At 43.6% G+C, this 14,448-nt stretch overlaps 1 protein-coding gene across 5 annotated transcripts; it reads left to right on the forward strand.

The window, feature by feature from the left end:
• The first annotated feature begins 983 nt into the window (after window positions 1–983).
• ZFAND1 (zinc finger AN1-type containing 1) lies at window positions 984–14,448 on the forward strand. 5 transcript variants are annotated; one of them, XR_012638000.1, is made up of 9 exons: window positions 984–1,100; window positions 3,430–3,472; window positions 4,919–4,958; window positions 5,275–5,402; window positions 5,490–5,581; window positions 6,069–6,193; window positions 9,200–9,355; window positions 9,464–10,039; window positions 12,660–14,448. XR_012638000.1 is itself a non-coding variant. In XM_074944177.1 (8 exons), exons 1-8 carry the CDS (start codon window positions 1,046–1,048, stop codon window positions 9,632–9,634), a joined length of 810 nt encoding a protein of 269 aa, XP_074800278.1. In that variant the 5' UTR covers window positions 984–1,045; the 3' UTR covers window positions 9,635–10,592. The 5 variants fall into 5 exon arrangements, 4 of the variants coding, with proteins under 4 accessions (XP_074800278.1, XP_074800282.1, XP_074800281.1 ...); XM_074944177.1 differs by lacking the exon at window positions 12,660–14,448 and having other exon boundaries at window positions 9,464–10,592; XM_074944178.1 differs by lacking the exon at window positions 12,660–14,448 and having other exon boundaries at window positions 1,032–1,104; window positions 9,464–10,591.

Raw genomic sequence — 14,448 nt, forward strand, 5'->3', positions numbered from 1 at the left:
GTGGTTAGGGCACTCACCTGGAAAGTAAGAGACCTAGGGTCCAGTCCTCCTGCCCCAATTATTTATATTATAGCCCGTGGTGCAAATAGGGTGGTATGGTCCAGTACGCCTTACCAGTAACATATTTATAGCTGGTACACTGTACCAGAAAGACACAGGAGAAGCAGAACGTGGGGCCGCCTGGCAGCCCCACACCAGTAGCTCCTCTGGCGCGGCTGTACCTCCCCCAGCCCTTCCACGCAGCTGCGTCTAGCATCGTGTCTGGGGTCTGTAGGCAGCCCGCTGAAAGACAGGGCTGGGGGCGGCACCGGTACAGCAGCGCCAGAGGAGCTGCTGGCATGCGGCTGCGCGGTGGCTCCAGGTTCTGCTCCTTTCGCTGCTGCGCTTCCTGGGAGAGCCCTGAGGTTCAAAAGTCTCCAGTGGAACGGGAGGAGAACAGAGCCTCCCCCCTCGGTAACGGGGGATGGACCATGGGGAGGGGAGGAGAAGACTGTGGGACCCCGAGCTGGGGGTCAGGTGAGGCGATCGCATGCCTCCGGCTTTAGCTGGTGCACCATACCAGTAAGAAATGAATTCTACTTGCACCGCTGATTCCAGCTAATATTTATACACAGTGAAACAGCTTCAGCAAGAGCGCACCTGTTCTGGGCACCTCCAAAAATTATACACCCTGCCAGGAACCCCTCAGCACTGAACACCCCTCCACAAGACACGGCCACCCTGACTCCTCCAGCCCGTGCAAACTCCACACCCCATGCCTCGCACCCGCCCCGCCGCTCAGTCCCACCCCATAGCCCGGCTACACCCCTCTTCCCTCCGCAGCCCCATTCCTCACCCACCGCGCCCTCGCACGCGCCACCGGCCCACCCCGCCCCGTCACAATGCGCCTCCGGCCAATCCCCGCGGTGGGGGCTGTGACGTTTACGCAAGGACAGTAACTCCGCCCCTCTCCGACAGTCGCGGAAAGGAGACCTCCAATATCCCAGCAATCCCCGCGCAGTCGCGCCGGCTGAGCAACGCCGTGGCGCAGGGGCAGGGGGCTGCCATGGCGGAGCTGGCGGTCGGGCAGCACTGCGCGGTGGAGCACTGCGGCCAGCTGGGTCGGTGAGGGGGCACGCGGGGCCCCTGCTGCGTCCGCCTGGGGACGGAGGAACCACTTGCGCTTGGGCGGGGCCGCGAGCGCGAGCTGCCTGGGGCGGGACACGCCGGGGAGGGGGGAGGCTTGCGAGCCTGGTGCTGCAAAAAGGGACGTGGCAGCTAGCAAGGGGCGTGGCCCCCGTTACGAGAGGCAGGGGCCGGCGAGAGGGGGCGTGGCCAGATGGGCAGGGGGCGTGGCGGGGGCGAGGGGGCGGTGACCCTGTGCGCGCCGCTGCCCCCTGCTGGCTCGGCTCAGCCCCGCGGCCGGTGCTGACTGTGCGCCCATCGCCCCCGGACCCAGGACGGTGCGGTGAGGCTGCTCGGTCTGAGGCCGGCCTCTCTCCCCATCATCAGAGGGCAGGTGTCGTGTGTGTGAGTTACTGCGCACAACCTGCCTGCCTGTTTCCACAGGAGGCTGAGGCCCCTGGCAGTTAGGTTGCCAGCGTCAGCATGCGGAGGAATTCGTTTTTGGAGGAACATGTTAAAAGCATGTTACGATTACAGGGCGGCATCTGTAGCGTCATTAAGGAAAGGGTGCCTTCACTGGACATAGTTTTTGTTTCGTTTACCATAATGTTTTCAACAGCTGACAGAATTTCCAGCCCCATTTGATGGGGATTAGAGCAGGTGGACTGAAGTGTGTAGTTTAGTGAACCAGAAAAAAAAACAGTTTAGCTTTGCAGAGCCACTGTTAATGGGGCTAACCGCCTCGTTCCTCCTGGTCTGGCATTACAGTTTTATGGCGGACAAGGGAGAATCTTTGAAATCAATGCCATTCCAGTGCCTAATGAGATGTGTACCACACAAGCTAGGAGAGCCATAGGGAGCTTTGTGGCCACACTTTCTGCCGTTTCTTTTAGAACTGTGGTACTTACCCGTGTTTTGTTTACACCAGCAATTTTTGGGAAAACTCTCACCATTGCTGCGTTAGTGTAGATAGGGTTCAAATGTTTTTCTGTCTTATTGTCGAGCTTTGCTCTGAGCAGTTTTAGGTAACACATTTGTAAAAAAAATCTATCCCTGTCTGCTCTAGTGCTAGCACCATTGGAGCTGATGTGGTGCAGTGGTAGTGCAAAACTGGGAGATTTTCTGAAAAATGCTTGTTCAGGAACAGCCATAAAGACAGCAGAAGCTGTGAAGAGAGGTTAGTCTTGTTAAAGGTTGGCAAAAGGTCACTTTGCAAATACCAGATTTGATGGGAAATGTATATTATAAGACCTTGCACTCCTACAGCACCTTTCATTAAAAGTTGTCATAATGCTTTACAAACATTAATTAGGGAAACATCACACCTCTGTATTCTGAAATCCCATTTGCGGATGGGGAAACTGACACATAGAAAGATATGGGGTGCAGTTGTACAATCTTTATTCATGTTGGTAATCATTTATTAATAGGAACAGTCTTGCTGAAGTCAGTGAGACTACTTTCATGAGTAAGTGCTCATCATCATGAGTAAAGGTCACACACTGGACTAAGTGACTTGCCTGAGTTTATACAGGAAGTTAGCAGTAGAACCAGGAATAGAGCCCAGTAAACTGGACTGATGCCCAGTACCATGGTCTAAGTACTAGACATGGTTTCACCCCTGTAAAAAATAAAGCATTCATATATGACTGATTGCACCAGTCATTCTACATAATAGCTTAAATATCTAGATTTGCCACAGAATTAAGGGATGAATATATATCAGAAGATAAGATTGGTTTGTGCCTCACGTTATAATAGTTGTACAAAAGCAAAGATTCTCCCTTGTACTCCATAAAACTGTAACTGGGCTACTGATCAGGGTGATTTTGCCATAAATAATAAATTGGCTGACACTGATAAAATACAGCTTGCTTTTCTTTATGTTTTTGTTTAAATAGATTTTATATAAAAAATCCTGTTAGCACTGCTTACAGACATGCACTTCAAATTCCTAGAATATATATGCATGCAGTTCATTTTACCTCTTATTTTGTTAGTAGCAGTAGCAAACTAGAGTATACTGTGCACGTTTTAAGATGTGCTACCAAAAAAACAACAACATTGTTAAGTAGATTGAAGTTTTTTAGTCTTTTTGAGTCTGTAGAATTGGCAAATAAGACTTGGTCCAAGTTATTAAATATTAATACAGGCACTGTATGAAGGGGCTGAATGTAAATTCGTTTGAATGCTTTGGTAGGGAAGACATTTTTGTGTTTATTTCTTGTGGGCATTGGTAGTTAACCTTATAAATATCTAGACTAAAAACTATTAGCTAAATAATTACCTTATGTAACTAAAAAAATCCCGCTCTTTTGGTTTCAGATTTTCTGCCCTTTGTATGTGATGGCTGTTCAGGAGTTTTTTGGTAAGACATCATATAATATAAGATCTTAGACACACTTAAACTTGAATCCAACTACCAAAAAGGAAATGTTACAGTATTTTAAGCTGAACAGGAAAATCAAGGAGGGTGTCACTTTGATTTAATAAAAGAGGAGATAACAAGTTTTTTGTTGCATAAATTCAGGAACAAATATCAGGAATTCTTATTAATGTCCTATTTTATTTCCCCGGGAAATTTGGGAATGAGTGCAGTTAGACGAAGAAGATGGCCATACTCCATAGGGCATATTTGGTCTTCAGCTTGTGCTTTTGGTACCTCCGATTTAAGTCAACAGGAAGACTATTTTTGTACGCAGCCAGATTAAAACAGAGCTGTCTCACTTAGAGCTCCCTATGTTGGAGTTAAAATTCTTGGAACGCGTACTATAAATTTAGCTCTTTTCTTTTCCAGTTAAGCTGTCAGATAAAGCAGCTCACTGCTCATAGGCTTCTTATTGCTTTCTGGTAATATGTGGTCAAATGAACTCGTTTACCTTTCTGCTTCCAGTTCTGAGAATCTTGATAAATAAATGTTCTCTCTATATATTTGATGTGACACTCAAATTAGATTAGATTCTGATGTGAGTCTTCCTCAGTCTCTCCTGTTGAAGATGTTCTGTTTTGGAGAAATAATTAAATAGTCATTGGGTCAGAGAGAGGGAGTGAGAATGTCTCTCTAGCCTGGTAATTAGAGCACCCATCTGGAAGATGAGACCCAGGGTCCAGACCCTCTGCTCTATTGACTGGGTCTGTCACATCCTGGGTGAGGGCTCTAGCCACTGGGCTGAAAGTTATAAGGGAGGCACACACCTCCTGCCTCCTTCCTGGATTTTGAATGTATCTCAGGCTGGTAGGCATGCTCAGAGCATGCTTACCAGATTGGACTATGCAAGCAAGATAGGTACTCCTCCATTGACCCCTGTTTGTGGATTGCGCTGGGGTTAAGGCATGAGATTGGATGCATGTATCTAGAGACAGAAACTGAGGTGGCCAGGGAACTTTTACAGCAAAAATGTAGGTGCTGAGCGAGTTTACGGTTGGGCAGTAGCTTAGTGGGGTTTTATGGATCACTGAGGGGCTTAAAACTGGGATGAGATCTGGGGGTTTAGCCAGCTAAGTTGATTTGTGGATCTGGGCCTTAGTTTTAAGCATGTGAGTAGCCCCTTTCACTAACAGTATTTTGCTGAATTGGGGCCTAATTTTTGAGAACTAAACCTTCATATGACACTTTTAGTTTTAAAACCAATCCCCTTGGTGATAAAAATCTGTAGGCTGGTACAAGTTTTGGAAGAGAATAGTGGTTATTTAGTTGAAATTTGATCATGATGTAAGCCTTGCTACATTACAACTTATCAAACATTTATATGCGCTCATGTTTTCTTTTTGAAATTTGGATAGTGATGGGGACTTTTTTTCTTTTAACTCTAAGCCTTCAACATAGAAGCCGGGATTCTCATGGCTGTTCTGAGGTAAATTGATAATTTGTGATTTCTTTGCAAGACATCAAAACCCCACAAAACCTGGTTATTGGGGACATTCAGTTGACATAACTGCAAATGGAGAACTTTTGTGTGTCTGTGCATTTGTGTGTGTGTGTGTGTGTGTGTGTGTGTGTGTGTGTGTGTGTTTGTTTGTAGCTTGCAGGTTTCCCTTAAAGCACTCTAAGTTAATTTACTGTTTTTCTGTAATGTCAGAATCAAAGCACTAAAGCAAGTTGGATAAGGATGCAAGTTATTTTTCATTACATATGTTTATTTACATTGCATGTTTCTTAATAATGTTTAGGTGAATATAAGAAGCGAGAGCATGAAATCTGACGAACACCAATCTTACCCATGCACGTATAAGGGCTGCAATGGAAAAGAGCTTTTACCAGTTTTATGCCCCTACTGCAAGAAACAGTTTTGCTTAAGGTGAGCAGAGAAGAGTGTTGAAACACGTATGCTCTGTCATTAACATATGGAACATCTAATGAGAGTTTGCTGTTCTATTGTTTATAGACACCGTCATCAGTCAGACCATGAGTGTGAGAAACTGGATACCCCTAAACCTCGCATGGCTGCTACCCAGAAGCTAGTTAAAGATATTATAGGCAAGTTGCCCAGTTGCCGATAGGATATTTATTGTATTATTTTCTTCAGTGGACTGTTTGAGCTTTTGTATTAGTCTAGAGGTCCAAGCTTGTCAAAAGAATGAAGGTTCCTTGAGTGGATAAACCCTACCTGTGAGTGCCTGTATATAGCTCTGCTCCTATATTTGGAGTGTACATGATACACTGTGTTAGATGTCCCTAAAGTGTTCCCTGAAATCCAGATGTGGCCCAGGCTGCCCTTTCCGTACAAATACAGGATGAGGACAAAGCTGATGGACCCTGGATTTTATTGTTAATCAAGTCTAAATATCAATTTCTGTTATGATGAAAGCTGCAGTGTAGGCACACCCATAGAGGCAGATCTAAATTATTCCAGTGCACTGAACTCTAAACATTTTGTGACAATAGACACAATGGCAAATTCATTTGTAACAGAGTGAAAGAAAATGTGACTTGCAGTAACTTTCAGAAATAATATTTTCCCCAGATTCTAAAAAGGAGGAGGCAGTAAGAAGCAAAAGACGGAAAGGAGCAAAAAACAGTGAAACAGCGGCAAAGGTGGCACTAATAAAACTGAAAATGCACGCGTGTGGGGATAAGTCCTTGCCACAGGTCAGTCCTTGCAGTTGCCTTCAAACATATCTGTGTTTCTGATTTACTCTATTATTTAAGGATATAAACAGATTTCTAGACTTCTGTTGTTAATTTTACTCTCTCATTTAGAGTAAAAAAGAATATTAAAAAAGAAGTATTCTGTTTACGTATTTTTGTTCCTGAATTAGCCCCTGAAAACACAGTCATTTATACTTATGCTTAACTTCACACACAGGAGTAGTCCCATTGAACTCAGTGGAGTACTTGTGTGTAAAATTCAGCATATGCAGGATCAGGCCTGAATCTCCTGTCTGAAAGCAAATCCTCTTATATTGTGTGTGAGAGAGAAAATGGACATGTATTTTGCTACTTAAACAGCAAATTAACGTGCGACACTAATCATGAACAAATTGCAGCCCAAAAGAAGGCCTGGTCTACACTACTAAGGGCTGTGAAAAATGTTTGTGCCCTGGTGTGACATAGTTCAGTTTAATCCCCACTGTAGACATAATCAGCCTAGCTACCGCCTCTCAGAGAGATGGATTACTTACATTGACAGAAAACCCCTTCCGACAATGAAGGAAGCATCTACACTACCATAGTTGTGCCGCTGAAGCATAGACATGGCCCAAGTCTTAAAGCCTATAACCCCTGAAGCACTGCCTGCCCTCTCATGTGGATGCAGTGACCCTAGTTGGTACATGGAGGGTGCAATTTGCGTATCTTTGTGCCAGCCAGGAGAAATCTAGCTCATACTTGGCCTGAGCTTTGAGTGAGAGCAAGATTTGTTCACACTTTTGCTGCAGTTTAGCTGAGCTACATATCTCACCATAGCCAAGGTCAGCAGCATCCATTACTTCACAGATTCTTCATTGTTTCTCACTATGATCATTCAGAGCAACATCTCCATTTTTTTTCAAGCCAGGAGGATTTTTAGTTTGTAAACGTCTTTCCATTTCCCTCTTACAAGATTTCATTCTAGACCAGTTTGTAATTTTACATATTGGTCACATCATATACAATGCATTTCCTCATTTTTACTATTGGTCTTTGTCTTGTTTTACATTTAATTATTGTAAAACAAACTTAGCTCTTCCCTCTCTGAATCCTATTATGACTTCTTTTTCTCTACTACAAATCATCACATGCTTGGAGTACAAATTAGACATTCCTGTTTAGGTAGCAATCTTAACGTGAAGTCCTGCTTGCCACACAGTCCTTAGATTATGCCATTTTAATAGATGTACGAATGGAGACAGTGATTAATGTCGTGAGATGCAGGAGGTAACATAATGAGTTTGGGTTTTTTTGTTATAAGGAAATTAAATTGCTGCTCCCTAACTCTAAAGATCGTAACCCACAGCACAAATGGTTCTATGTTAATTCCTTTCATTATTCATTTGCTTAACTGGAGTTTAATTGTTTAATCATCTAGAATAGTGATAATCTATCACAGATGCAATTAAACTCCTCTCTTTTCAGTTCCCTTCTCAGTCTCTCTTCCCAGCCCTCATTCTGTGCTATTCTCCCCAACTCTCCCTTCAGCCTGGTGACAGGTGTCCCTTGGATCCCTCTCTGTCGCATCACTTCTCACAGCTGGAAAGTTGGTCTAGTTAAGCCCTCAGGTTTTTCTTGTCAGGCCCTTTCTAGATTTCTAGGTTTTTTTCTAGATTGTTTCCCAGGGTATGTCTTTATTTCAGAATAAACTCAAGTTACTCCTCTTGAGTTTGCCTGGCTTGAGTGAGAGTATTCAGATTGTGAAATAACAGTCAAGTTGCTGTGTCTACCCTGGCACTGTACTCACTCAGGTGTTGCAGTGAGACTTCTGGAGGAACTCTCATGGTTAGTATTGCAGTAAGCTGAGCCACTGTCTGAATTCTGTCCCAGTGAATTGTGAGAGATCTTGTCTGTCCTTTCTGGGCACACAGTAGGAATTGTGGGAAAGCATTGGAGGACTGTTGGCAGTGGAGTGGCACTATCCCGCATCCAACTATAGAGTGGTCATGTTAGTGGGTTATCAATTGCGCTTGTTTGAGTTTCAGCCTATATCCCCTCTTGGGCCAGCTAACTTGAGTTAAAAGCAGCACCACACTTGAGTTAAAGGTTTTTGTGTGTGGACGGAATTCAGGTTAGGGTCAGCGCTCAAGTTATTACTTGAGTTAACTGCAGTGAAGGCAAGCCCACAGACTGAGGGGTAGTGTGGGTGGGGAGGTATGAATTCTTTTTAGGGGAAGCCCAAGTAAAACCAATGAAAAGAAGAAATATTTTTTATCTTGCTTACTTGCTTTCAGCTGGCACCTGGCGAAAGCGAACCTATCTATTGTGTTTATAGAACATAAAATAGAAGTTGATGAAACCAGGGAAACAAGTATGAAGGGGAAACAAACCAGAAAAAAACAGGTTACCCTTACTTCATATTTAAAATATGCATCTTTTAGGAAATAAAGATTGTAATAGTACCCTCTCTTATAAATGCTTCAGTCATGGGGAAGGCCACATGGTACCTTTTGGTACCTACAGGGAGGAGGGATGGGATGAAGGTTGAGAAGCTGGCCTAGACAAAAGTGCTGGCAGGCATCTCTAATATCACTGATTGCTCTTTATCATCAGAGTTCAAGCACATCAGCTCCACAGTGTACATGACTACCAGCAGCCTTTTGTTTGCCTTCCAGCTTGGGTCTTCCACAGTATTGTGACATATCGTATTCCTGACACACACCAGCATGGGAGCCCAACCAGCATTACCTCTTTAAACTACCTTCTTCCTCTTCAAAGTGATCATTATTGTCTAATAGCCAAGGCAGGGACTTTCTCTTCATAGGTATTTGTAACAGCATCCAGCACAATGGGAGCCTAATCTCGACTGAGGCCTTTAGGGATTACTGCAGTATAAAGTGATTAATAATAATTATAATTAATAATGTACGTGTCAGCTTAATTCTCTTTAGACCAGCAAAATTAACAGATGTGTGTTTGTGATTGTTCGTTTCTCCTGAGTGTATGTTTCTCTGTTTCTTATTGTAGACAGAAAGAATTTACTTTCAAGTGTTTTTACCTAAGGGAAGCAAGGAGAAGAGCAAACCCATGTTCTTTTGCAATAAGTGGAGTATTGGCAAAGTAGTAGATTTTGCAGCTTGCTTAGCAGATCTTAAAAATGACAACAACAAGTCAACAGCCAAGGTAAATCAGTGGTAGCAATTTTCATTTAATGTTACAATTCTTTTTCTGTCCTTCATGCATGAATATGAATTAACAACAAGATTTTTTTTGTGGGGGGCTTTCTTGCAGAAATTAAGGCTGTGTCATACTGCATCTGGAGAAGCTTTGCCATTGGACCACACATTGGCTACTTGGCTATCCAATCAAGATTGTCCATTATATAATGGCGGAAACATTATTCTGGAATACCTTGATAATGAAGATCAGTTTATAGAAAATACAAATTCATATTTAGAGTAGCTAATTGGTGAACTGGATGGAAACAAAGATCACCAGAAAAAACACTGAGCTAAATCCAAGCACAACTTACATTTAGAATGGGTTCAGATCTGATTCGGCCCTGAGCCACCCAGACACAATTCCCACCAACTTTAGTGGCAGTTCCATCTGCATAACTGTGGGTAGAATTGAGCCCTATCTCTAAAAATAAATGTGTATATTTTTAATGTAGAACAGTTGTGGTTACTTGAAACAATAGTTTAACCCATTTAATAAATATTTGATGTTGGTCAATTTGAAATATTTATAAGATAGAAAGTGTTCCAGTCACAACTGGCACAGGATGCCTATGGGCAAGTAAACTAACTCATCCACCAGCTACCAGAACTTGGGAGTGGTTGATACTGATAAAAAGAGAATGGATTGGTAAGCGGGCATCACCTCTATGCTATGAATCTTTCCATTTATTTTATTCTATTGCCATTATGCAACCAAATGAAATTTTTATCTTCGGTTTTGTATTTTAAAGTATTTTTTGTACATTACAAAGTATTGATGAAAACAATAAATAATGTAAACCAGCAGAGTGAACAGTTAACTAAAGAGATAAGAAGCTCTTTATATTATTGGAGGGGATACCTGGTTTGACCTAGAGCCCTCCTTCATTCTACATCTGCCTCTTTTGTGGCTAAACGGAGTGACAGCCCTATTGAACAGAACAGTCCGGTACCTTTCTAAAGCACGACAGTAATGTATTTTTTTATTCTCTATTTCTTGCTTTTAAGAATGTACAGGACAGAGTTTGAAAAAAAAACAAACCCCATGTTTTACAAGCTCACAAGTGAGGAAGTATTGTCCAGTGGTTAGGGAGCTAACCTATGACTTGGGAGACCTGGGCTCAAGTCCCTACATGGTCACAGACTTCCAATGAGACCTTGGACTTAGTCTCTCTATTCTTCAGTTTTCCATCTGCAAAATGGGGATGATAACATTTTCCTACATCCAAGGGGTGTTATAAGGATAAATACAGCTCTACCCTGATATAACGCGGTCCTCGGGAACCAAAAAATCTTACCATCTTATAGGTGAGACCGCATTATATCGGGGTAGGGAGAGGAACCGCTCCCCGCTGCAGCTCAGCTCCGCCTCCTCCCCTGAGCACGCCACCTCCGCTCTGCTTCTCCCCCCTTCCTTCCGTCCTTTCCTTCCTTCCTTCCAGGCTTGCCGCGCCAATCAGCTGTTTGGCGTGGGAAGCCTGGAAGGAAGGAAGGGAGGGAGGGGGCAGGGGAGAAGCGGAGCGGCAGCAGCGCACTCAGGGGAGGAGGCAGAGCAGAGGTGAGCTGGGGCGGGGAGCGGTTCCTCTACGCCCCCCCTCCCCCGCCCACCTCCACTCCACCTCTGCCGGAGCGGAGGTGAGCTGGGGCGGGTGGGGCTGCAGCAAGTAAAGGGGGGGTGCAGAGGAACCGCTTGCGGAAACACGAATTCTGATATAACGAGTTAAAGTAGCCCCACTCCCCTGAGTGCTGCTTTCCCGCGTTATATCCGAATTCGCGTTATATCAGACCGCATTATATCGGGGTAGAGGTGTATATTAAAGATTCTGAGGCACTTAATTTCTACAGTAATTGGGGCCATATAAGTACCAAAGACAAGTACATTTTCATAACATGTTAAATGTTATTTAGCTAATTATCAGCGATATTTGAGTTTCAACAGGTGTCTTCTCCCAGGCAGGGACCCATGTCCCATGCTGCACATTCAACACAATAATGTTACAGGCAGGCCCTGCAGGTTTATGCAGCAGAAAGCTCAGGTTGTCTTACATGTGCAAAGCTTTCGATGCTTTCAGAATGGGAGTTTACACAAAGGGGAGTGACAGCCTGACATACAGGAGTAGGAAGGATGGGAAGGCGTCTAAGTGAAGGGGTTTGCCTATGCAGCTTTTAAGGAGTTCGGTAGAGCAAGCTCTTATCCTCTGAGAATGGCAGACCGAACCTAAGGGAGTGAGAAGTCAGGAAACCCAGAGTTGGGAAGATTGGGGGCCTCTCTGACTTGTGCTTTTTCTCTTGTGAGCTGGTAAATCTCCAGATGAACATTAGCACTGTTCACCCTTTACTCACCCCTTTTTCTCTCATGGTAACTGTCTTGTGATAGGTAGGCAGCTAGTCATTAGGAAATTTTCAAAGCCACTAAGGGCAGTAAGGTGCCCAACTCAATGAAAAATCTCCCCCTAATTTTCTATCTTGACTTGGCTTTTCCTCTTGGTTTGTCGGTCTTTAAATATGAGCATGTATGCTGGCAGCATGTCTTCTTACCCCCCATCTGGATATGCTAAAAGGCTGCTGCTTGTTTACCTTTAACCTCTCGGTCCCTCTTTAAGGCTCTTTGTGATGGGGCATTATTAAAGGATTTGAAAGCTATCACCACATGGCTGAGGGTGAAGTGTCAGCCTTCATTCCTTATTCTGTGCTTCCTCATAGTCCCTGAGGAACTATGCACCTTTATAAGAGGGTCTGGACTCTCAGGGGCAGGAGTCATGCCAAGCCTCTAGGACAGGTAGACGTATATAGGTGAGGGAGGGCTCAGGAGGAACCGAGGATTGTTGCTGGGGTTGTGAGAAATGGAAGGTGGATCTAAAGTAGAGCTGGGGCCCTGAGCAGGGAGGAAATACCACATGAATAATGTCGTTATGCCCAAACCTGGAAGTGGAAGTAGACACCATTCCAAAACCACAACCAGGCAGGCCAAACTGTATCTAAGTCTCCAAAACCAAACCTGTACACCCCCACTCTCCCAAATTTGGGTTTGGTCCATCCCTACAAGTCACAATGTTTAGAAGTTCTGAATACAGTTCCTTCTCCAGCGCCTGCTTCTGCAAAAGGGACCATTCCCCCAATGACTACCCTGCCAGGCCCTTGTTTACTTGGGCAACTGTGGAAACAAATGGGCAGCTAAGTGTCTAAATACCCATTTTTGGGCACGGTTTCAGAAATGGCATGTGCAAATGTGGATGCATAATTCTGCCTGTTTTTTTTTTTCCCTCAAGATGTGGCCCTTGCCACCAGCTGGAGCAGCAATCTGGTCATACTCAAGTGTCTACGAGGCATTGCACTCTCCATCCTCCAGCTGCTCTAACCTCAGTGCAGCCTCCATTTCCATACAGGGTGTGACAGGGTCTGGATAGATCATTTGGCAACCCAGTAATTTCTGTGATAATGATCTTGTACTGATTGGACTTCAGTGAAAGAGACAAAAGATCTTGATATTCAGCTCATTACTAATCATTCCTGTTTTGCTATTGGATAACATGCATGAAAATTTGCTGCTGTTTGACCATTTCCTGTAGTTGTATTACGATTTTCAGATTGTTAAATGAATTTACCAGATGCACTGCAGGGATGGCAGGGAAGGGAACGTGCTTCTGTTTTCTAGGGAAGAACATATGTAAGGAACTAATAAGTAGGGCTGTCGATTAATCGCAGTTAACTCAAGCAAGTAACTCAAATATATTAATCAGATTTAAAAAATTAGTCACTATTAATCACAGTTTTAATTGCACTGTTAAACAATAGAATACCAATTAAAATTTATTAAATATTTTTTGTTTTTCTACATTTTCATACATATTGTATTGTGTTGTAATTGAAATCAAAGTGTATATTTTTTATTACTAATATTTGCACTGTAAAAATCATAAACAAAAGAAATAGTACTTTTCAATTCACCTTATACAATCTGCAGTGCAATCTTTCTCGTGAAAGTGCAGGTTACAAATGTAAATTTTTTTGTTACATAACTGCACTCCAAAACAAAACTGTGAAACTTTAGAGCCTACAAGTCCACTCAGTCCAACTTCTTGTTCAGCCAATTGCTAACACAAACAAGTTTGTTTACGTTTACAGGAGATAATGCTGCCCTCTTCTTATTTACAGTGTCACCAGAAAGTGAGAACAGGCATTTGCATGGCACTTTTGTAGCCAGCATTGCAAGGTATTTACGTGGCAGATATGCTAAACATTCATATGCCCCTTCATGCTTTGGCCACCATTCCAGAAGACATGCTTCCTTGCTGGTGGTGCTTGTTAAAAAAAAATGTGTAAATTAAATTTGTGTCTGAACTCCTTCGGAAGATTTGTATGTCCCCTGCTCTGTTTTACCCACATTCTGCCATATATTTCATGTTATAGCAGTCTTGGATGATGGCCCAGCACAGTTTGTTCATTTTAATAACAGTTTCACTGCAGATTTTACAGAATGCAAAGAAGATACCAATGTGAGATTTCTAAAGATAGCTACAGCACTCAACCCAAGGTTTAAGAATCTGAACTGCCTTCAAAAATCTGAGAGGGACGAGGTGTAGAGCATGCTTTCAGAAGTATAAAAGAGCAACACTCCAATGTGGAAACCACAGAACCCGAACTACCAAAAAAGAAAATCAGCCTTCTACTGGTGGCATCTGACTCAGATAATGGAAATGAACATGTGTCGGTCCGTAATGCTTTTGATTGTTATCGAGTAGAACCCGTCATCAGCATGGACACATGTACCCTGGAATAGTGGTTGAAGTGTGAAGGGGCATATGAATGTTTAGCATATCTGGCCTGTAAATACCTTGCAATGCGGACTCCCGGTACCCACTGCACTCAACACCCGTCCCTCTGCAGTTTAGCCGTGCTGAAATACAGTACCTGCTTCACTGTACTCCAAAGGAGAAGGTTGGATATGATACCTGGACATACACAAATCTTTAACTGTCTTGGGACCCTACCTCCTCCTGGGACCCTCCCTTCCCCCATCCCCCTCAGTGCTGATGTCTTTTTTTGCTTGTCTCTCTC

The sequence above is a fragment of the Natator depressus genome, chromosome 2, assembly GCF_965152275.1.
Source record: "Natator depressus isolate rNatDep1 chromosome 2, rNatDep2.hap1, whole genome shotgun sequence".
Lineage (NCBI taxonomy): Eukaryota > Metazoa > Chordata > Testudines > Cheloniidae > Natator > Natator depressus.

Excerpts from the sequence above, each read along its gene's own strand:
- ZFAND1 (XM_074944177.1), top strand. The coding sequence starts at position 1,046 with ATGGCGGAGCTGGCGGTCGGGCAGCACTGCGCGGTGGAGCACTGCGGC. Across the intron at positions 4,959-5,274 it reads ATTCTCATGGCTGTTCTGAG|GTGAATATAAGAAGCGAGAG; the intron begins GTAAATTGATAA and ends AATAATGTTTAG. Across the intron at positions 9,356-9,463 it reads ACAACAAGTCAACAGCCAAG|AAATTAAGGCTGTGTCATAC; the intron begins GTAAATCAGTGG and ends GCTTTCTTGCAG.